General features: G+C 53.7%; 2 protein-coding genes across 4 annotated transcripts in view; one reads left to right on the plus strand and one right to left on the minus strand.

Annotated features, from left to right (window-relative positions):
• The first annotated feature begins 4,921 nt into the window (after positions 1 to 4,921).
• ARX (aristaless related homeobox) lies at positions 4,922 to 12,712 on the plus strand. Of its 3 annotated transcripts, XM_053970297.1 has the most exons (6): positions 4,922 to 5,186; positions 6,274 to 6,994; positions 8,262 to 8,307; positions 10,275 to 10,344; positions 10,429 to 10,603; positions 11,593 to 12,712. In XM_053970297.1, exons 1-6 carry the CDS (start codon positions 4,994 to 4,996, stop codon positions 11,831 to 11,833), a joined length of 1,446 nt encoding a protein of 481 aa, XP_053826272.1. In that variant the 5' UTR covers positions 4,922 to 4,993; the 3' UTR covers positions 11,834 to 12,712. The 3 variants fall into 3 exon arrangements, with proteins under 3 accessions (XP_053826272.1, XP_053826271.1, XP_053826273.1); XM_053970296.1 differs by having other exon boundaries at positions 10,275 to 10,603; XM_053970298.1 differs by lacking the exons at positions 10,275 to 10,344; positions 10,429 to 10,603.
• A 4,019-nt stretch (positions 12,713 to 16,731) lies between these two features.
• Positions 16,732 to 22,015, minus strand: part of POLA1 (DNA polymerase alpha 1, catalytic subunit) — a 185,085-nt gene continuing 179,801 nt past the window's right edge. Inside the window, 2 exon segments of the mRNA XM_053971586.1 lie at positions 16,732 to 17,875; positions 17,877 to 18,016. Of these exon segments, the coding sequence (XP_053827561.1) occupies positions 17,840 to 17,875; positions 17,877 to 18,016 (176 nt within the window). The 3' untranslated portion in view covers positions 16,732 to 17,839.

Here is a 22,015-nt window from a genome sequence, read left to right on the forward strand (position 1 = left end):
AAATAGTGGCACTGCAAGTGCCAGCCAGTCCAGATGACTGTGACCTGCACTGACACCTGGTGCATAGGGCTCTCCCAACTCACCCCGTGGGCAGGTGCTGGAGCCTCACGTCCAGGGGAATAGGCTGAAAACTGGCGAAAATGGTGATAGGAGTGCAAAAAAAAGCAATACTTGCAAAATGAGCTTTTCTCTTGGATGTGAATTCAAATGTGCTGAAGTCCAACATCATTTGCAAAGAGATTTTGGTGCAGTGCCCTAGTGATAGCTGCTGGGTGTCGATTACCCAATGTTTAAATTGTCAATCTGCAGTGATGGGATAGTAGTTATCTTACCTGAAATGAGAAGGTTGTTAAGCCATTGAACCCTGAGGTGAAGTATTCAGGTGACCAGTGATCTGTCAAAACCCCAGGGGACACAAAGAGATGCTGGATCTCCCACAGCCGTCAGATCGCGGCTATAGGGGACGTGCAGCCGTTCTGAGATCCCGCATGACTGTCTGTAGGGTATTAGCCAAATTTTTTATGTCTTTCACAAGACTCTAGCAGAAGAATTGAGTATTTCTGGTGTTTGCAATCAAGGGCAACCACCCATCTCCACCCATCTCCACAGCTCAGGGCTGAACTGAACACAAGGCTGTGCCCAGAAAAGGTTTCAGAATAGTACTCTCCATAAAGCTGAAAAATATATCGTGAATATAGGTTGAGATAAAACGCTGTGAGGCTCACAAGGGGAATCATGTACCAGTTCATGACGTCTAAACGGCATCATACATTTCTCCACTGCCTGGAGAAAGGCATCCCACCTTCCCTAATGCCCAGCTGTACTCCTTTTGTTCACAGGACCACAGTCCTGAACGCTTGGCGCGGGGGAGAAAGGGGGCTGTGCTAGGGGAAGAATGAGACTAAATCACATCTCTTGAAGAGCAGTGGTCTCCTGTGTTTCACTCTCCTGCACGCTCGGGTGTGGGGCACTTCAGACTCTGACGTTCTCTGCGGCTGACCCAGGGTTAACCAGGAGCTGTGTCTCTCACAGCACAGAGCCAGGGGGAGCATGGTGCCAGGGCGCCAAGCACGTCGAGGAACGGGGAGGAAACTACAACGAAGAGCTGAGAGGGCAGGCAGAGGAAACACAGTTTCTGTACTTCCCTACAGACAGCTTCTACACAAGCCTTTTTCTTCCGCATAAAGTAGACAGTGATAAATTGTGATATCTGTAGTAGATAGCGATAAATCAGGATTTTCAGTAGTTGTTATCGTTTTTTTCTCCTTTGCAAAGAGAATAAAAAATAAACAACAACCAGCTTGTGTAAAGCCTGGGGATGGGCTGCGGCTGCGGCTCCACCCATGCGCAGGGCTGGCAGGGAGCGGGAACCCACCGGAGGGGTTCCCGACTTCAGCAGCTTGTATCAAGGGTTGCGGGATGCGCCGGGGACGGGAAGGGTACAAATTGCTCACGGACCAAAATCTGCCATGTGCTCAGTCGATGGGTCACAACCTTGTGTCGCCGGTGCCCACCGCAGTGAGGGCAAATCCTCCCCAGCTGAGACAGATGCTATTCCCTGCGAACTGAACACGATTTCTCACCGGGTCTTGAACCGATACTGCACATTTACAACCACAACGTCTGAAGCAGATCTTAGCCCTGTCTCCGCCCTAAGATCAAACACCTTTCCCCAAGCCTGACAGCGAACTGCCATTTTGTAGCCACATGCCTTTGCAAGGATAATTTCGGAGGGGAGAGGTCCCAACGGCGGGGCTCTGTGTAACGTGAAAGAAAGATGAACAGGGAAAAATAGTAGCAAGCTCAAACCCCATTGCAAACGCCGTCCCCGGGCCGCCTGGGCAGGTCCGGGAGAAGGGTGTGTGCTGGTGCTGCAGCCGCCACGGGCAGCCGTCGGGCGGTGGTCCCGCGGCAGCCGCGGTCACCCTGCCCCGCTGCACGGCCGGGCGGAACAGCGCGGAGAGCTGCGCATCTGCCCCACGCTTCGAGGCGAAGCGGGGCGGACGTCGCCCCCGCCGGGGCCGCCCGCTCGGAGGGGACACGGCGAAGGGCACCCTGGGCCGGGCCGGAGGGTCCCAGGGCAGTGCGCGCCGGGGGGCACCACCCTCGCCCCCGCGGTGGGAATGGGTGGTTTGCAGAGTGGGCCGGTCCCGGCATCGTCAGCGCTCCCACTGCTCCTTCCCGGCAGGGCCCGAACGGAGCCGGGCGCGGGTAGGGGCGGAGGCCGGTCCCTGGGGAGAAACTCGTCGCGGAGGCTCCGGGTGCGAAGAGCCTGGGCGAATATTGCTCTGGCAGCGGCAGCCGAGGGTGTTAATGTAGGCTGGCTGGAGTGAAATAAGGCAAATATTTCCGTTTGTGCCCTCCTGCCTCTCTCAGCACCGGCTGTCAGTCCCCGGGCTTGTTATCCGTACAAGGTATCAGTTTGTTTGGCTGAGCTCAGCAAGGTTTTCTTCTCCGAGCAGAACTATAATTGCTATAATTCTACTGTATCATTTGGATCATTGCAGTATTGTTGTTTTCTCTCTCTCGTTCTCTCCCTGTAATACTGCCATAACGCGCTCCAGTGTTAAATTAGCAGGTTGCAGGGGGAAGGGAAGAAAAGAAGGCGAGGGAGACACCATAAATGACTAAAAGTTTGTTTAAAAAAATAAATAAAGCAACAAAGTGAATTGGCAGAGGAGAGCTCGCATCGCAAAGCATTTTTTGCCTGCGAAGGGAGTACTGCGATCCCGCCCCACGCCCTGGGCTGGCCGGGCCGCGTTTCCTCCGGCAGGGCCTGCCGGGGCGCCGGAAAGTGGGGAATGGGAGGCCCCCGGGCCAGACTCGGGCACAGGGAGACGGGCCGGGAAAGGACTGAAAACAAGCTGCACACGGCTGGAAGGCCGGAGCAGGACTCCCTGCGCTCCGCCCGTCCCCGACAGCCTCGAGCTCCCTCCCGCCGCAGTCCCGGCTCGCACCGCCGGGTCTCGGCGCCGCTGAAGCCCTCGCAGATGCCGCGCCGAAGGTCCCCCGTGCCCTCCGGCTGTCGCCTGTGCCGCGGCGGGTTCGGGTCCCCCCGCCTCGGGCAGGCAGCTCTGCCCGTCCCTGCTCTGCCACTCGCAGTGTCGCGGTTCGTCCGCACCGACTTGGCCGGCGCCCGGCAAGACAGCGAAGGGAAGGCAGATGCGGGCCGGCCTCCCCGGCTGTCGGAGCGCCGCTCCTGGCCCGGTGGTACCCGTGGCTCCGCGCAGCTTCTCCCGGGCAAGCCCCGGCAGGGAAGTCCGGTGGAACCTCTCGGCACGGCCAGGGAGAGAGCAAGAGGCGGCAGCCCCTCTGCTCGCCGAGCCTCGCCAAGGGCACCCCTGGGTCTTTTTTTTTTTTTGGTCGGTTTGGGATTTGGATTGGATCTTTTTTAGTTACTGGGTTAAGGAACTAATTGCCACTCGTGCCGGGGATAGCAAAAGCTCCCTAGAGCTGAGCACCGATGGCAATCGGCAGCTTTGCATACCCGGCCCAGCCAGGAGCACCCCGCAAAGCCGGGCCGGGGTGGGGCCGCCCCGCTGTGGATCGCGGGGCCCGCCGGTCACGCATGTCGGGGCGCTTCCCGCTGGCATCGCCCCAGCCTGCGAATCAGGGGGAAACGAAGAGGGATGAATGAGGAGTAGGAGCCCTGAAGGGGCCCGCTCCCATGGAGGGGACGACTCTGGGTATAACGTTTGTCCCCGCGCACGCACCTTTAGAGCTTGGAAGCGTGTGCGTGTGCGCCCTCGGGCGTGGACACAGCCAGAGCGGCGTTTAGCCCACACCAGCACGGACACATGCACGCACTCGCTTATCTTTTCTCTTAATTAATCAGAGATCTCTGGTTAATTAGGAGACGTCAGTTCAGCACGCAGTTGTGGCATGAACAGGGAAAATGGGGCTGTCCCCGCTTCGGTGCTCGGGGTTGGGCATCACCAGAACGAGAGGACGGGTTATTTGTGGTGACCGGGAGCAGTTTCTCCGACGTGTTTGTGTTTGTGGGAGTCCGAGAGCAGGAGCGCACACATAAGGGGGGACAGGCAGTTGTACAGTGCCCATCAAAACTGAGCCCAAACTGACCAGACAGGGAGCCTGAACTTGTGACCGCCCAACAGGGAAGGGAAAGGAGCATAAAAAACCGTCGGCCGTCTTCCGGCCCCGAAGCAGCGTGGAAAGTGCCGGAGGAGGGGAGATACGTGTGCGGAGAAAGGCAGAGGCTGTCAGGGCAGGGAGAGGGCTGCCGGACAGCACCGCACCGGGCTGCGCGCCCTGCCCTGCCCGGGAGAAACTCTTCCCGGCTCCCGCACTCCGCTGGGTCGGTCCCCGCCGCGCCGTCGCCGCTGCAGGCGCCGCGCAGGTGCTGTCACAGAAAGCCCCGAGCGCGGACGCGGCATTTCAAACACCGGCGGCGAGCGCGGCGAGCGCGCGGCCCTGCGCAGCACCGCGCCGGGCGGGCGGGCGGGAGCTGCCCGCGGGAAAACACGGCGCGGATCCCCCGGCGCCGCCCACGCCATCCCGCCCGGGAATTGCCGGGGCTAAGGAGGGGTCGGGCGGGGAGCGGGCCGCCGTCGGAGCGGGGAGGTGGGGACGGGGCAAGGCGTGCCACGGGAACTCCGCCGCCGCCCATCCCGGACACCCCCGACGGTTCCCTCGAGCGGGTCCCCGCCGGCTGCCGCCCCCGCGGAGCGGGGGCGGAGCGCGGCGGGAGGGGCGGGGCGGGGCCGGGGGCAGCGCGGCGACTCGGGGCGGGTGCCGATCCGGGGCGGTCCGAGCCGGGCTTTGCCGGGCGCCGTCTGTCGGCGGCCGCCCGGCCTCCGGCGGGAGCCAATCAGGGGGCGGCTGCCCGCACGTGGAGCCGAGGGGACTCAAGAGCGCCGCGGCCGCCGCTCACTCCCCCCGTGACGGGCGTCCCGGCGGCACCGGGCAGCGCCGCGGGGGCGTCCGCGCCGCCGCTCCCGCCCCGGCCCCACGGCTCGGCCCCGCTGCCGCCGCCATGAGCGGCCCCTACCCGGAGGAGAGCTGCGCCGAGCGCCCCGAGTGCAAAAGTAAATCGCCAACTTTGCTGTCCTCCTACTGCATCGACAGCATCCTGGGCCGGCGGAGCCCCTGCAAGGTGCGGCTGCTCGGTACCGCGCCCACCCTGCCCGCCATCGCCGCCCGTCCCGACACTGACAAGGCCGCGCAAGGTAAGCCCCGCCGTCCCATCCCGCTCGTCCCGTCCCTTTTCCCCGGCATCGGGCAGGCCAGGCTGTGTGTCCCCCATTCCCTGCACAGCCTGCGGCTTGGCTCCGGCCCCGCTCCCCGCCTGCACCGCGCGACCGGGCGCCGCCTCGGAGCTGCGGTCGCTGTTATCCCGTTACCGTGCTCGTTAGCGGCTGTTATGCTGCCAGGAAGCGCAGCCAGAGCCGTGCCCGGAATTCGTCACAATTCTTTCCCTGGGGGTCGGGTACCGGTGCTTTAGGCTGCTCTTTCTTTCGATATAGGTGTAATTTTTAAAGCCAAAATAAATCGGTGCGATATGCGATCTGTGTGGGGGGAAAGCCTGAGCCTGGCCCGTTCCTATTAAAACCTGCAACGGGTTTCGGCAAGCGAGATGGGGCCGCGCCCGGCAGCAGCCAGGGCAGTGATAACGGGCCGCCGGCAGCCGCCGCCCCCGGCCCCAAGTTGGGAGCAACCCCCTCCGGAGCCGCGGGGAGCCCGGATGGGCAGCTCCCATGGGCGGCCTCGCTCCCGCTTTTCCCGGCGTACACTGGCGGGCGGGATTCTTTCTTCCAAAACCAAAACTAGACTTGGGGAGGTGGTGGAAAGATTATAGGAGGGGGAACAAAACAAAAAAAAAAGCCAGCGGAGGAATCCCGGGCTGCCGGGCGGGAGCAGTAGCAGCAGCGCTGCCCCGCCATGTGGCATTTGGCCCGGCGCTGACCGCTGTCGGAAACGTGCCGGCGCAGGCCCGGGGCTGTCAGAGCCCCCGCAGCCTGTCCCGGCCCTGAACGGGCGCCGGGCCGGGCTCAGCGTCCGGGAGGAATTTCTTCCCAGGCTGGGAGTAGCGGCGCGGGCCGGGGCCGGCCTGAGGGACGGGGTAGGAGGAAGAAAATGGTGCACGAAGCCTGCCTGAGGGACTGGACTCTTGCCCTAGGCTCTATTAACGCAGATCCTACTGACCGTGTCTCTCCTTCTCTCTTCCTTCCTTTCTTTCCTCCGCACCCTTCTCCCCGCCACGCCTGCCCGCTCCGTCCGATTGCTGCGGCCGTCTACGCCACTTTCATGGTTCAGGGTCCCCTAAGGCCAGCCCTCCCTTCGAGCCGGCCGAGCTGCACCTTCCCCCCAAACTGCGCCGGCTTTACGGGCCGGGCGGCGGCCGGCTGCTGCCGCCGCGGGCGGCGGGGCCGCGGGGGGACCGGACGGAGGGGCGACCGGAGGGGGGCGCGGGCCCCGTGTCCGCTGCCGCCCCGTGGGACACGCTGAAGATCAGCCAGGCGCCCCAGGTCAGCATCAGCCGCAGTAAAAGCTACCGTGAAAATGCGCCCTTCGTAGCGCCGCCGCCCGCCCGGGACGAGCTGGGCAGCCCCGCCGCACACGTCGAGGAGCGGCCGGGCCCTGCTGCGCCGGCCGCGGAGGAGGAAGAGGAGGAAGAAGACGAAGAGATGCTGGAGGAGGACGAGGATGAGGAGGAAGAGGAGCTGGAGGACGACGAGGAGGAGGAGCTGCTGGGCGAGGACGGCGGGGGGCTGCTGAAGGATGCCCGCCGAGGCGCCACCGCGGCCCCCGGGGCGGAGGGCGGGGATCTGTCCCCCAAGGAGGAGCTGCTGCTGCACCCCGAGGATGGCGAGGGCAAGGACGGCGAGGAGAGCGTCTGCCTCTCGGCCGGCAGCGACTCCGAAGAGGGGCTGCTCAAGCGGAAGCAGCGCCGCTATCGTACCACCTTCACTAGCTACCAGCTGGAGGAGCTGGAGAGGGCCTTCCAGAAAACCCACTACCCCGACGTCTTCACCAGGTACCGGCGCCGGGGCCCCGGCCGAGCGCGGAGTGAGCGAACCCCGGGGGGACGGGACGGGACGGAGCCGCAGTGTGCTGTACCCCTGCCCCCAAACCGCCCTCGGCGGTGAAGCCTGCCTCGGGCACCCCCGGGCTAGAGGAGACGGGGAACAGGGCCAGGTTCGGGGGGAGCCAAGGCCGGCAGAGCCCGGGCAGGCCCGCCTGAAGGCCACCGCCGGGCGCTATTTTTACCCGCTGCCCACCCCTCCTGTCACCGCGGCCGCACCGGGATCGGTTACGCGCTGCTCGTGGGCTGGAGCCCGGCCCGGGGAAGCCCCGGCAGCGGCAGAGATCAAAGCGCTGCTGCCTAAAAATACCGGCCCGGCACGTCGGGGCCTCCTGGTGCCCGGAGTTGCCCCCAAGGAGCCCGGCGAGGTCCAGCTCGGCTCTGTCCATACTTTCGGGAACATTTTCCCGTTGAAAATGGTAGTGGCGGGTTTGGCCAGCGGTTCCCCTGCGGGAAGTGCAAGCAGGGAGAGAGGCAGAGCCGCCAGCCCTCTCCTCGCGCTGATCGACAATTGCAGCTCCCCACTCCCGCCTTAAAACTAGAGGGGGATCGAGTCCCCAAAATCACACTTTTCGATCCCGAAGACGCTCCCAGTTTCTCGTTTGTTTTGCCCAGGGGTTGGGGTTCGGGGCAGCGTTGGAACAGGAGTGTCTGCGGGGGCATTTTTTTCTCTGGACCTCGGAGCCGCGCATCGCCCGCGGCGCTCACCTCGGGGCGCCGCCTGGCCCCGGCCCCGGCTGCCCGGGCTGTGTATGGACATACCGCACTTTTTTCGTTGGTGTTTTTTTTACGGCTTTGGGTTTTGCCCCAGGGCTTTTCACGCCCTGAGGGCGCGGGGCTCCGGCCGCGGCAGGGTCGCAGTTATGCTGGGAATGCTCCTTTCTGGCACACGGAGCTGATGAGCCATTTTCCAGTGCCTTAGTGTTTTCCGATTTACCTTAGTTGTGGCAACGTGAACCTCCGCGTGGAGTTTCCCGGCTGCCGTCCCCTTACACGGCAGCTGCGGCTGGAACTGGCCGAATCTGGGGAGCGGCGGGGAGGGAATGCCAAAACCCTAGAGTCCCAAGAGGCGCCCAGCTCGGCGGCCCGGAGCCGGGCCGAGGGCGGTGACAGGCGGTGTCCGCCCGCGGCCCGGCCCCGCTCGCCTCGGGCACCGGGATATCGGGCGCGGGCAATTGGAGGTGCCCCGGGCTGACGGCGGCGTCTGTGTCTCCCCCAGGGAGGAGCTGGCCATGAGGCTCGATCTGACAGAAGCCCGAGTGCAGGTGAGTGGCAGCGGCGGGACCGGGACCGGCGCGTCCCTCGGTGGCGCCCAGGGGAAGGGTGGCCTGACCCTCCTCGGCGGCGCCCCCGGCCTCGCCAGGGCCGAGGCATCGGCTGGCGAATCCCTGTGTGATTAAAACTCAGGGCTCCCTTTTCGGTTGTTAGAAACCCGCTCGGCCGCAAGTCGGGTATTTGGCTGCCATCAAATCTCCAATCTGGCTTCATAAAAGCCCACTTAGTGCTAGAACAAACAGGGCCATTTGAAGGCGAAATGTTGTTTGATTTCCTCTCCGCCTGCACAAGGAGCTGGCTAATGCTATTTGATTTCCCATTTTTGATAGCAATAAGCCTGCATTGATCTAATAGTGAGTGAGTGCAATGCTATTAAAGGTGTTTGCCGCCCCATACCAGAGTGCATTTCCCAACCCGGGTCTCATAACCAAAGAGACGATAAACATTGGGATGCCCTGATTGCCAACAGAAAACAGATGTCTCTGGGTTTGAAGCTGAGCAAATCACTTTACAGTTAAAATCGGGCGCTGATAAAGCATAATAAATTCCATATGGCTCATTTAATACACAACAGCTTCTTGCATTAGAGGGGCTAATGATGAGATTTGTCCCCTCCTTTCTGTTGACACATTTCTCCATTGTCAAACAGAGATGTGACAGCAAATCAGTATTTTCAGCTCAGGGGAACAAGTCGTGGGAAAGTTAAATAACTTTTTTAACAGAAAGACACCCCCTTTCTTTCTCCTCTATTCATGGCAGAAGATGTAATTAAGTGAATATGAATTATTAGAGTCCCTTAGTTTACCTTTGGGTCTACTCAGACTTATTAATTCAATAAGGGGGAATTGTAGTGAGGACAGCTTGCTAATTGAGTTTTAGCGGGGAGAGACGCTCCCTCCGTGCCAGGCTGTTGCCTTCCGCACGAACACAATGCCTCTTCATCGTGGGTACCCAGATAGGCGTGCGTGGAGATCAATTCCCGCTGAACAACTGTATGGAGAGACTCGCAGCACTGCTGCCTTTCTGCCTTCCAGGAAAGAAGGGTCTCATACTGAATTTACAAAGCCGAGCATAACAGGAAAAGCTCTGCCCACACCTGCCCCAAAAGATTTACAAACATCTGTCTCTCAAAGTCTCTGTCTGTAGGTGCATGTGATGGCCCCACACTTGGTTATTAATGGAATATTTTATTTTCCTTTGAAATGCAGTTTATTTTCCTCTACCTCCCTCCTGCTTTAAGCAGTTTTATTTCACGATTTTTGCTTTGTGGGAGGGGTAAAAAGTGAGAAAGGACGGCAGTGCCATGGCATCCTAACTAACTTTCATAAAATAGATCTTAAAAGGGCAGCCTTGAAATCTGTATTTGCTGCTTTGGTTGCCTCACAAATTATTTCTTCATTTCAGACATCACTGAAATTACGACTTTCCCCCTTCTCTTTAAATCTGAAGGGGGAAAAAAAATCTACGATCCCCAAACGATATAATTTGTAAACATGCCCTTTGACGAAAAAAAAAAAAAAAAAAAAAAAAAAAAGTCGCGGTGTGGGTGTGAGTGCGGAATAATTCCCGCGTAGTCCTCTTGGGAAAACGTACTGCCGCTGCTCCAGCGCAGCGGGAGCCTCCTCCCGCTCCGATATCAGCCCGCACCGCCGGCCTGCCGCAAAGATGTGCGGGGGTGGTGTAGAACTGCTACGCCCCTCCGGGAGCCAGGGCCCGCGACAGGGCCGGGGGTGTCACCGAAAGCCGCGTGTCGGCCCCCGGCGTGGGTCGGCACAGCCCGGGGCTCAGCGCGGCACCGACACACGTGGCCCCCGCGGGCCGGCCCCTTTTGCGGCGATCCCGCTTCGGGGGTGGCGGAGGAGCGGTGGCCGTCGGGCCGGTGCGGGGCTCCTGCGGGGCTCGCCGCTCCGAGGGCGCGGGCAGGCGTATTAAAACCGGTTTTTCTTTTGGCTTTCAGGTATGGTTCCAGAACCGTAGGGCTAAGTGGCGGAAGAGGGAAAAGGCTGGGGCTCAGACACACCCCCCAGGTTTGCCTTTCCCTGGTCCCCTGTCAGCAACTCACCCCCTCAGTCCATACCTTGATGCTAGTCCTTTCCCTCCTCATCACCCAGCTCTAGACTCCGCCTGGACCGCCGCCGCCGCCGCGGCCGCCGCCTTCCCCAGCCTGCCGCCGCCGCCCCCCGGCTCCGCGGCGCTGCCCCCCGGCGGGACCCCGCTCGGCCTCGGCACCTTCCTGGGCGCGGCCGTGTTCCGCCACCCCGCCTTCATCAGCCCCGCCTTCGGCAGGTACCGCCCGCCCCCGCGCGACCGGACCGGGCTGTCCTGGGCGGGGGCGCCGGGAGCCGCGCGCGGGGATCGCGGCCCCACGCGGGACCCGCCGCGCGCGGCCGCCCCGGCGTTCGAACTTGGAGCGCCCCGCAGCCTGCGCCCATTGGGCGCCGCGCGGGTCACGTGCTTCCGCCGCGGCCGCTCATTGGGCGGGGGCGGCTCCCCCGCCCGCCCCCCGCGCGGCCGCGGGTTCCCCGTGGGGGCGGCCGGGCCGCGGCGGTCGCGGGAGCCCGGGCGGGGCAGGCACGGGGCAGGGCCCCCGAGGGACCGGCCCGCGGAAAGCGGTGCTCCCACGCAGAAACTAAACCCTTGCGTGGGTTTCCCTGCGTGCACGCGTGGCCTCTGCTTTGCTCGGGGAGGGGGTTGCTGGTATTTGGCCAGTCGGGATGAACAGAAGCCGCGACATCCCGGGTGCCGTGAGCCGCTCCGGCCGCGGGGGGACCGTCACGGACAGATTTTTAGCCGCGGGCATGCGTGGGGCTGAGCAGCTTCCACAGGTTCGCGTCGGGACGAGCTCCCGCGGGAGCCGCGGTCCGTCCCACGCTCCTCTGGCGGAGAGTCCGCGGGCGAAGTGCGGGAAGCGCCGAGCGGCCCCGGCAGCGCTGCTCGCGGAGCCGGGGCAGGCGGAGGGCGGACGGGTCCGGGTAACGGGGGAAGCGAGCGCTGCCTGCCCAGGACCGGGGGCTTCCTCCCGCGCATCCCCCTCGCCGCCGGCTGCAGCCCCGGCCGCTGCCGCCTTGACTGCGGCAAGTCGGGGAGGACCACGCTCAGCGATTTGTCCTCCCTTTTTTTTTCCCCGAAAAAATCTTTTGCCTGCCCGCCGTCGGGTATTGCCAGCGAGTCTCTGTCCCCACGCGTCCGCGCTTGGCGGGAAGGAGGCGACCGGGGCCGTGCGGGGCCGGCGGTCCCCGGCGCGGCGGTGACGGCCGTCTCTGCTTCCCTTGCAGGCTCTTTTCCACCATGTCCCCCCTGGGCAGCGCCTCCAGCGCCGCGGCTCTGCTGCGGCAGCCGGCGCCGGCAGCCGAGGGCGCGGTGGGCTCGGCGGGGCTGGGGGACCCGGCCAGTGCCGCCGCCGACCGGCGGGCGTCCAGCATCGCCGCCCTGCGGCTGAAGGCCAAGGAACACGCCGCCCAGCTCACCCAGCTCAACATCCTCCCCGGGAACAGCACGGGGAAAGAGGTGTGCTAAGGCACGGCTGCCGTCCGCGGGGTGCGGGTTAGGGTTTTTTTAGGGGGGAGAGAAAAAAGAGGGAGAGAAGAGGAGAGTAAATACGCGAATCAATAAAGGTCACCTCAGACAGCATGAATCAAGACCAAACGGGGGGAAAAATAATAATGATTTTTAAAAAAAGAGGACCAGCAGCTGAGACTGTAGTAGGTCCTCAAGATAGGAACTTGGGGAAAGTGAATGCCTCTCGCATTAGCCCTCACATGAGTGAAATGACACTTAAAACCTCCTTGGCTGGTACATTTCTTAAATGTACGACATGTCAATTTCCTCTATGAACATAAGGGGGGAAAAAGTAAAAAAAAAAAAAAAAAAAGAGAAAAAAAAAAGAAAAAACCCTAATAAAAGTTACTATATATTAGCGTTTCGTACACTAAATATTTTTCCTTCTGTTTATCTGGCAAGAAAAAAAAGAAAGAAATAGAATTGTAATTAAGAAAGTGAAATGACAATAGAGAAGCTAAGAGAGGGGGAAAGCTACCCACATCTTCTTAAAATAGCATCCTAGGATAAGTTGGTCAGTTAGAAGCGCTGGAGAACTATTTTACATGTTGCAACGAGCTGCATATGCTAACCAAGGATGCTGACAGTGCAAACTGAAAGTAAATTTGATGCTGTAAGATAACCAGTGCACTTAGGGGAAAGGGTATATCTTTTTCTTGTTATATTCTTTATCACTACACCAACCAAGGTTTTTATATCAAACCAAAGCGAAATACACTGCTAGAATATGGACTGTTTAAGTCACTAAACTGTGATTATTAATTCTGTACATACCATTGTTATAAAAAAAGAACAGAGCTTTGTATATTTGAAAAGTTATAAAACAATTGCACTCAGTGTAGTGTTGTAAAAGTTTGTCATTCTGTAGATTCTTACTGTGTTGTAGATATAATAGGGTTCCTAGACAAATATTTATGTACAAACTCTTTATTTAACTTATTAACTGTAGAGGTTTCTGAAACCCTCAAGAGGCAATGGTACAGTACTTTTTCGTGTAATGTCGTTATTGTTAACACTTTTCCTTGCTATCCGGTGGAGAAGTGCCACGTTCAGAAAATAAACGAAAATATATGTTTAACAAAAAACAAAACAAAAAAAACCCAACCAAAAAAAAAAGATCAAAAGAAAGGCAAAAAACCCTGTCGTTGTGGGGGCTGCGGGGCCACCTGCGCCGCACTGCGGGCGCCCGGGGCCGGGGGCAGCCGGGGCTGAGCCCCGCCAGCCTCAGCGCCGAGGACCCCCCCGCGGGGTCTGGGTGGGCGCGGGTCGCTCGGCTGGGGCGGCGGCCAGAGCTCGGGCGTGGCGGGGAAGCGAGGTGCCGGCAGCCCCGTTTGCGAGGGGATCTGCGGATCGCGAGGTCGGGTGGGGCACCCACGGCCGTACCTGTCCGCGCTCTGTCGCGGGCACCGTGGCGTGTTCCCCCAGCTGCCCAGCCCGGGGTGCTCTGGGCCGTCTCTTGGGTGTCAGCGATGCCACACCGCAAGGAGCCGCCCCACGCTGCCCCGGCACTCGCCGGGCAGGGACGGGGCAGCCCCAGGCTCCGCCGCTGCCCAAAGTCGGGAGTTGGGGAGAAAATCTGGAATTCTGGGGAACGCTTGGCCGCCCCTGCACCTTTGGGGTTACAAAAGTTTCTCCGCGCCTGCCCCTTCGTTCTCCTCGAGGCGAACTTCCGTTTCTTTCCTCTTCCTTTATTAATCCCCGGGTGGTTTTCTTCCTCGTGTTTTTTTTTTTTTTTTTTTTTTTTTTTTTTTTTTTTTTTGGTGGTTTTTTTTTGTGGTTTGTTTTTTTTTTTTTTTTTTCTTTGGTGTTTGTTTTTTTTTTTGGGTTTTGGTTTTTGGTTTTGGGTTTTTTTTTCTTTTTTTTTTTTTTTTTTGTTTTTTTTTCTTTTTTGGGCGCAGCGGTCCTGTCTGTCCCTTTACGGAACAGGGGCCGAAATGCGGGAAGCTCGGCGGCTCTCCCCGCGGTCCTTCCCCGGCCGTGATGACTCCTGGTCCCTCCCGACCAAGCCCCAACCCCCGGACGGGCGGTCGGAGCGCCGGGGTGTGGGGTTCTTTTTTTGGGTGATTTGGTCCAGTCTCGGCAGCGCTCCACAACGACGGGCCGGGGCCGGAGAAGAGCCCAAGGGCACCCCGAGGGATTCCGGCCCGGCGGGCGGCTCCGCGGGGCGACCCCGGTTCCGGGAGGCACCGGCCGGGAAGCGCCGCTGGAGCGAGCACCGCGCGTGGGAGCCCGCCACGACCCTTCCCCGCAGCTCCCCCCTCTACTCACAGCATTTCATATCCCACACCCCCAACTCCGCCCGCCCCCAGCCGTATTTCTGAGTTCTAAAACCCACCATAGGCGCGAAAAAAAAAAATTTATGGGAAAAATAAGGCTTGTTCCTTGGACGTTATTAACAGTGCAGCCTGAAATATACATTTTTGCCTCAAAGAAAAGGGAATCATTATCAAGCCATTAGGCATTAAGAAATGTCATTCAGTCATTTTTATTCATTCTGCTGAAATCTTCGTAAAAGCCCGAATCATACTTCTGCAAGCAGCAATTTTGTTAATCCAGGGGGTTATTACTCTGGTCCCTTATTAGGATCTATACTGCTGCCAAGCAATCCTATAACCTTCTCAAAAGAAGTTTACCTCCGTGTTATAAAACCAGTAGTGGTATTTATACTGTGCAATAATTAGTGTATTACCTGAATCCACTAACAGGTTCATTTTATCTCCGCACAAAACCCCTAGTCTGCTTATAGAAAGCTTGTGCCTCCTTTGGTGCTGTTAAAGTGGTGAAAGAGTGAATGAAGGCTGGTAGCACTTTCTCCTTTCGCCGTGCCTTAATTCCCATCTCTTTTTGCTCTCATCCAATTAGTGCAGTGTATTAAGCGGTTTATCATCTCATAGTCAGCTATTGAGAGAAACAAGGCGAACACTTTGCAATAGAGCCTGCTCTCCTTTGACACCCTCAGGTACTTACATATTCCACTGTGCTATGAATAATAGAGGAAGAATAGAGCGCTAATTCCCTCATCAAAGAATGCCTTGTCTGCTGCTTTGCTCAACAACACCATTCTGATCAAAAGAAAAGCAATAAAGCTTAGCATAACAAAACGAAACCTACTTATTAGCTTAGTGGTTAAATTAATGCAGAGCCGCTGCTATTCAAAACCAAGGTTTGAAAACAGCCTCCAACAACCTGATAATGCTGCCTTCGGGATGAAGGAATTTTAATCTGAAATTTGAAGCTGGCACAGATGAGTTAATCTATTAAACTGCTATAAGGAGGGTGCGGGAGAACTATTCAATTAAGGCACATTTAAGGTGCCTTGCAGAAGACGGGGACGGATTCGAAGGGGAAGATGTGCTCCGCTTCGGCCTTAGAAAACTGCCTTTGGCGGCGAAAAGAGGGATTTTGGCACAGCAGCAACCATGTTTGCGGATGGGAATTCTTTTTCATATCGCATATGTCATCAGTGAAACCTGGCCACCGGCTCCATATATCAACACTCCTCTTCCCCAACTGCAAATAAATACAAATAAACACAAATCTTAATTTTAACAACACGGGGTGGGGGAGGGGGATATGAGGAGGAAAAGGAAGGGAAGGCGATTCAGGCCAGACCAGCCTCAGAATGCAAACCTCTGAACTTCAGTTTTCCCAAATTATTTACAGCGCAGCGTTTACCAGCTCCATTTAATATTAAATGCTATAAGGATGATTTTGCATTTCCCAGCCTTTCTAAGGGGCCAAGACAAGGCACGGTGCCCAGAGCTGATTAGAGAGGGAGAGGGGAGGGGAAAAAAAAATCTGGTTTACTCCCTGCCAAGACTTCAGCTCTGATCTGACCAGCTTTGCTGAGAGGAATCAAAAAAAGCCTCCATTCGGGGTAAAAGCCCTCATTTCCCATCCTCGACCCCCCCCGGACTGTGGCTGGCCGGGGTGGCGGGGGCTCCGGGGCTGTGCCACTCACGGCTCCTCCGCCTCGGTGTGTGTGGAGGGGAACAGCCCCTCGCAGGGCCACTCTGTGCTGCTGCATCCTACACAGTCATTCCACAACACTCTCATTTAATCTAAACATCCCTAAACTTGCAAATTAACAAGCTCTTCAGCTGTAATTATACAGATACATACAAGTGCCACAGGGTCAGGTTATGCCATATCTATCCATTTTATTTGTACACCTAATGTTTGGAGGAGAAGGTCACACTTTTCACTTTCCTAAGGCATTCTACCCAGTAGAATCAGTATATATGAGTAATCTTCATAATCCTAATTGGGCTGGACACAAAAAATCTAAAAATGCCTGCATGGAATTACAAGAAACCAGGATCTTTTGAAGTTCTGCAACTTCAGTATGGCATCTTGGCAACAACACCTTCTTTCCAAGACAAGACTCCAAATAAAGTCTGTTTTACAATATTAAACCCAACTAAACATATTGGGAAGGATCGATAGCTCACCAGGGTGGGACAACACCTGCACAACACCAGAGACTGCATAGATTCCATTTCTCACTGCAGTGATTCCATGTGAGCAGAAATGAAAGGGTTTAGTTCCAAAAGTTGCTAGGAAGATGACTGTGTATTTAGGCATATTCAAACTGAGACTACCCATAGTGACACACAGCTTCTCCCAAATGCTACTCTGGGGACAAATGAATGTCATAAAATACTCTCAACACAAACAGACACATGAATCCCTACAGTGCCCAACATGTTCATGCTGATCCTCTTACTTTTTCTTCAAGCTCCCTTTGTTAATGGCTGCTCATCCTAAAAACAGACACACAAGCAATTCTTTAAGACCAGGAGAAGTCCAGAGGAATATGACCTAGCATGGACTATTTTCAACCATCAGATCATAGATTCAAATTCTCTTTTACTAGAAAACTTTATTTTTTTTTCCTTCAAGTGTGAAAAAACTTCACATTTTACATTGTTTAAGATTTAAAAGCAATTTTTATAACCTTACATTAATATATCACATTGCAAACTAAACAGTGAACAGAGTACAACAATATTTTGTGTACAAAATCATGTACCCAAATTTATTCCCTTGTCATACCTGCTTGTCATTTTATTAGAAGTAAATGAAAAATACAATTTGTTTGTAAAATCTCCAACACAGTAATTATTACCGAACAGTAACTATGATTTGCTGCTTTCCATTCCCCTGTTACTGGTTACAATGCCATCCCAAAAATATTTTTCCCTATCAATTGCTTACTTTCAAATACTTAGAAATGAAACACATTTATATCCTCTGTATGACTGAAATGGGTTTTGTTCATGTGCATGTCTTTACATCTACACAGAAATCTTCAACGTGGCAAAATACTATGCTTAAAGATGCTTGGAAAGACTCCTAATAAAAAGATGGTCCCTATTTTTAGCACCTCCAGGTTTCAGTCGTTCTTTAATGAATTTCAAAGTAAAGCATCCCTATCCCTGTTCAGAAGGTAATAGGACATTTAAATGCATTTAGGTTTAGTATTGTTTTTAATTGGTATGTTTATGATCAGGAAGAAGATAAACCGTGAAAAGGCAAAACATTAGTGCTCCTACTGAGACCTCTACTAACCTCTCTTCCTGAGAGCACCTCTAGTAAATACCCTGGAGCAAAGTCTAGGATCACTTACATTCCAGCAACTCTCACTGGGAATTATCCAATTAAAGCAGCAATTCCCCCACCCCCTTTTCCCTCATAGGTCTAAATACACAACAAAAAATATTGCAAAAATCAACTACTCCATGTTTTAATAACCCTGGTTTCTCAATGAAGAAAAAATAGGAAGATAAAAACACCTTGAATACTTGATATCCACGAGAATCATAGATCCTGTTTTCATCTCCCATTTTTCCTCCTCCAAAGAGACAAGATTATTAAAACAGCATTGTACATACTGAAATAGAGTATTGCTGAAGAGATCATTACTGATAAACAAGGGACTAGCCTCCCTCCATTTTTAATCAGTCACTGTCTTTCATTACTGGACTCTCCCACAGATCTATCTTCCTATACTGACGGTGAAGAGTTTGCCAAGGTTCACTTCTGAGTAGCCACTCGTGGACAGGCATTTGTCTACGGTGCTCTTCAGTCTTTTGTAGGCCTCACAGACTTCCCTCCTGAGTGGCTTCTTCTTCAAATACTCTAGAAGAACAAAGAGGAAAAACCCAAAACACAGAGAGGGATTAAATGACCACAAAAAGACAGGATTTTTGCATTCATTAGACTATGAATCAAGGTATTTTAAAACGAGGTGAATGTTGCAGTTAGCAAACATTTGTGGCAAGCTCTCCCACAGTCTGCTGCATTCCCTGCCTTTCCTGCACGAGCTGGTGAGGGGCCATGGTGAACCTTGGCCATGGAGCCAAGGCTGAAGCTCCCTCAGCCCCACCAGCACAGGAGCAGTGGGAAAACTGGCAAGAGCCATCCCTACTCCAGTTTTGTCACCTAGCTGGAGTGAAATGGGGGTTCACTGTCACAGGAGAGAAAGTAAACAATAGTTGGGCTGGGTCTGAAAGGATCTCATTTAAAAGGGTCCGGAGCCTTAACTTAGTGAGAACTATCCAGAGGTTGGAAGTAGGGAGAGATTCTGCCCCAGGGTGGCTTCAGAAGTGAAGGAGATCACAATTCGTGTCCAATTCATGTCCCTCATCCCTGCTGTTAATACTGGCACTGGCACAACCTGGGTCAGACTTATCACCAGTCTTGTGAGTTCTCAAATGCTCCTTGTGTGCAGGATGGGAATCGTGATCCTCAGCACTACAGAGGCACTGGAAGGAAAAGGGAAGTAGCACAAACAAGGAGAATTCCATGCTACTTTACCCTAAAATGGAGAGAAGATGCTCAGTATCTCAACCAGGAGATGTCAGGTTCTCCTGACACATGAATGAAGAGACTCCCAAATGCTTGGTAAGAGAGGTCTGGAGAACATGACATTTACTCACCTGTACCTTCACGTGTGTGCAAAGTCATGTGCATGAGTCTGTACATATTTCAGCAGCAAAGACCAAGCTGTTCTATTTCTTTTGGCTTTTTTTTCCAAATTTTCTGCCATTAAAAAAACACACCCAAGGGATTTTGTTTGGATGATTGTCCAGCTTTTCCTTAATAAAAGCTGTGAACAAAGACTAAAAGAGCAAAATATTCCACTACTCCATTATACAGCAATGCCAAGTGGATGCAGATCCGGCGCAGTTCTGCTCCTACTTTCTGACCAACTCCACATTCTAGGAACACCAGCTCCTACCCAAAAGCCTGTTCCTGCAGTTACACCTCGGAACACTGGAGAGCACATGAACTGCAGAACAAGGTAGCCTCCCAGGCAGCTTCCCTGCTTTTAGACTGGAAGGACTCCACATCCAGCAGCACTAGGAGAGCACAGCAGAGGTACTTGCAGGTCAAGATTTGAAGCCACTGAGGTGCAGGGTAAAGCATGTGTCTTGCGAGCAACCAACACCATCCTTCTATTGCCCATTAGCTTTACCTCACTTCTCCCTGGCACCTTCACAGCCCTCCTTGTCCTTTGAATATGTAACAGAGGAAACTCCATCCCCTCTCAAACAGCTTTTAGTCTACAGCACAACTTAAGATGAAAAACCAATTGTCTCTAAAAACAGAGTTTATTTAAGAAAAGGTTTTTGGGGAGAGGGACACTGGTTTTTTGAGTCTATGTGTATAAGGGATGAAATGTCTCATTTTTGTGACACCTCACCTCTCACCTCATTTCTGTGATGTGACTGAGATGAAAGTGTCCCATCAGACAGCTTCATCTCAGCAGCCAAGGACTGCTACATGAGCAGATGGCAGGCATGGGAGGCATGGTGACAGAAAAAGCTATTACAATTTTGAGGTTTGTGACTTTCTCCTCCCTGAGGATTTACAAATATTTCTTCAGAGCCTCAGATGTTGTAGTATGACCTCAGCAGACTAGCTCTGGATACAATACACAGCAATGTTTTACTGAGAAATTGCCACCTGCTTAGGTTTTCCACGTTACTCACAAAGTTCCACTGAAGTTAACTGCTTTGCATGAAGCTATCAACTCTTTAAAAATTAAAAAAAAAATTTAAATAAATGATGTCTGAGTAAGTGAATACATTGATTAAAAGCATTTTGATAAGCACCTTTCATGCATTGTTGTGAAGAAGTTATGTACTGTGTCTGGGCAGTAAGCAAATAGAGGAAGATGTCTTCTTGAAGATACCACATTTTTACTGTTACACAGACAGTAATGACTTAAAGTCTATTAGCAGAATTGGATTTTCCTTAAACTACAACTCCAATACAACAAAAGCTTGATTATGTGAATCTGCTCATAACAGGCTGAAGTCACTATGGCATAAACACATTTAACAATTCTGAAAGTATTTAGATAGAGGGTTAAATTAAACAAACCTTGAAAATTGTCTTTACCACATCCATAAAAACACCAATCCCACTTTGCCACAAACTGAGCTCTCACTTGTTTATGTATTTTCAAGATTAATGATAACCCACAGTAAGTGGGTTCACTTGCAACTGCTCACATTAGCCAAACCATGCTCTTTAGACCAAGGAACTGTAGGCAATTCCATCCTTATACCTCAAAACTAGGCCAACATAGTTTAAAGCTTCCTGGAGCTCAGAAGAGACCAAGGTAAAATACATCAATGTGAACAGCTGGCACATGTGAACAGAGCAGGAAGGCACATTAATCATTAGAACATTGAGGCAAACAATACACCAGGGCTGAAAGTAGGGAACAGAAATACAGGCCCGCGTACAGCTCCAATTCAGGATTCAGGACTCCAGCCATCCCACTAACAGAGCTCCCAGCTTCCCCCAACATTAAATCTAAACTCCAATTATACGCAATAACCTTTCTGACAGTATGATTCAAACATTTCTTAGATGCAATTACCCTTGTAGAGGCAGGCAGGAAAGGGTGGACTAAAAAAAAAGGAGAAACATGAGGGGCCTCGTTGAAGTAATGAGGCCAATTTTAAGTTTCAATTATAAGAGAATGGGAACTGGGAACTCTGGGAGGAGAAGCAGGCAGGGCTGTGTCTGCAGCACCATGCATTTGAATGACACAAGTGCATCTGATGACTGGGGAGAAGAGATTTAAAGAACTGTAGTAATACAGAGCAGGGGAAGATGAGAGAGGACACAGCTCCTGATGTGTTTACCTCCTTTGCTGATGGGATATTGACTTTTCCCACCAGGTTGGTTAGAAAGGGGACTATTTACGCTGCCACACAGCAGAGTAAGAATGACAACCGGCATCACTCTGTGCTCCTCTGAGTAAAAGACAACTGTGACCGTTGTATATCACACAGCCAGTCAATACCTTTGAGTTACTACACCATCCAACTTAGAGATGCATATAAAAGCTCCTACTTTCTTCTTAAATGAGAATTTAATCAATAACATGCCTAAGGCCTTCTGAAAACTAAGCTATACAAACTGACTGAAATTGCCTTTTAGTACTCACATTCTGAAATAGTTCTATACCCATTATCACCCCATAATTGTTTTAGTAACATCCAAGTTCAGTGGCAATGAGCCATTTTTTAAGATGACCACTGCTGCAGAATTTATACATGGCTATACATAATGAGATATGTTTCTATACATGCAGAGCATACAAAAGACATTATCAAAACAAATATAAAATTCGAAATGCAGTTATTTTAATAGAAATAAATAAAAATGTGCTTCTGACTGTATGCAAGTAAAATTCAGGTACTGCATTTTCTAAAGTTAGTAAATCACTGACTCTGGTAAATACTACAGAATCATACCACCAAGCATGCAGGTAATCAATCCCTCCTTCCACCTCCCAAAATCCATTTACCCTATGCCGTTGTTCCAATGTTGGAAACAAGGATGGAGATATTGGGAGGTGATCTATACCTAATTGCATGTTTTCTATTTATTGCAATTTCTCTTAATTTCAATTAAAATGATGCTGAGTAACCTGATAGCCACGATCAAGAACTTTAATTCTTGGATTCCTTAAAATGTGGCTCAGTTAAAGTCTTCTGGTTTTTTTTTCCTCCTGATTGGACAACTGAACTGTGTCAACTATTAAACTCTCTCTCCCCCAGTTATCCTGTTGATAGCCTCCTCTTCAGAGTGAGAAGTAAAAATATATCACATTCC

The sequence above is a fragment of the Vidua macroura genome, chromosome 2 (assembly GCF_024509145.1).
Source record: "Vidua macroura isolate BioBank_ID:100142 chromosome 2, ASM2450914v1, whole genome shotgun sequence".
NCBI lineage: Eukaryota > Metazoa > Chordata > Aves > Passeriformes > Viduidae > Vidua > Vidua macroura.

Coding starts and splice junctions, on each gene's coding strand:
- ARX (XM_053970296.1), top strand. CDS start 4,994: ATGAGCGGCCCCTACCCGGAGGAGAGCTGCGCCGAGCGCCCCGAGTGC. Junction 5,187..6,273: donor CACTGACAAGGCCGCGCAAG/GTAAGCCCCGCC, acceptor TTCATGGTTCAG/GGTCCCCTAAGGCCAGCCCT. Junction 10,604..11,592: donor ATCAGCCCCGCCTTCGGCAG/GTACCGCCCGCC, acceptor CTTCCCTTGCAG/GCTCTTTTCCACCATGTCCC.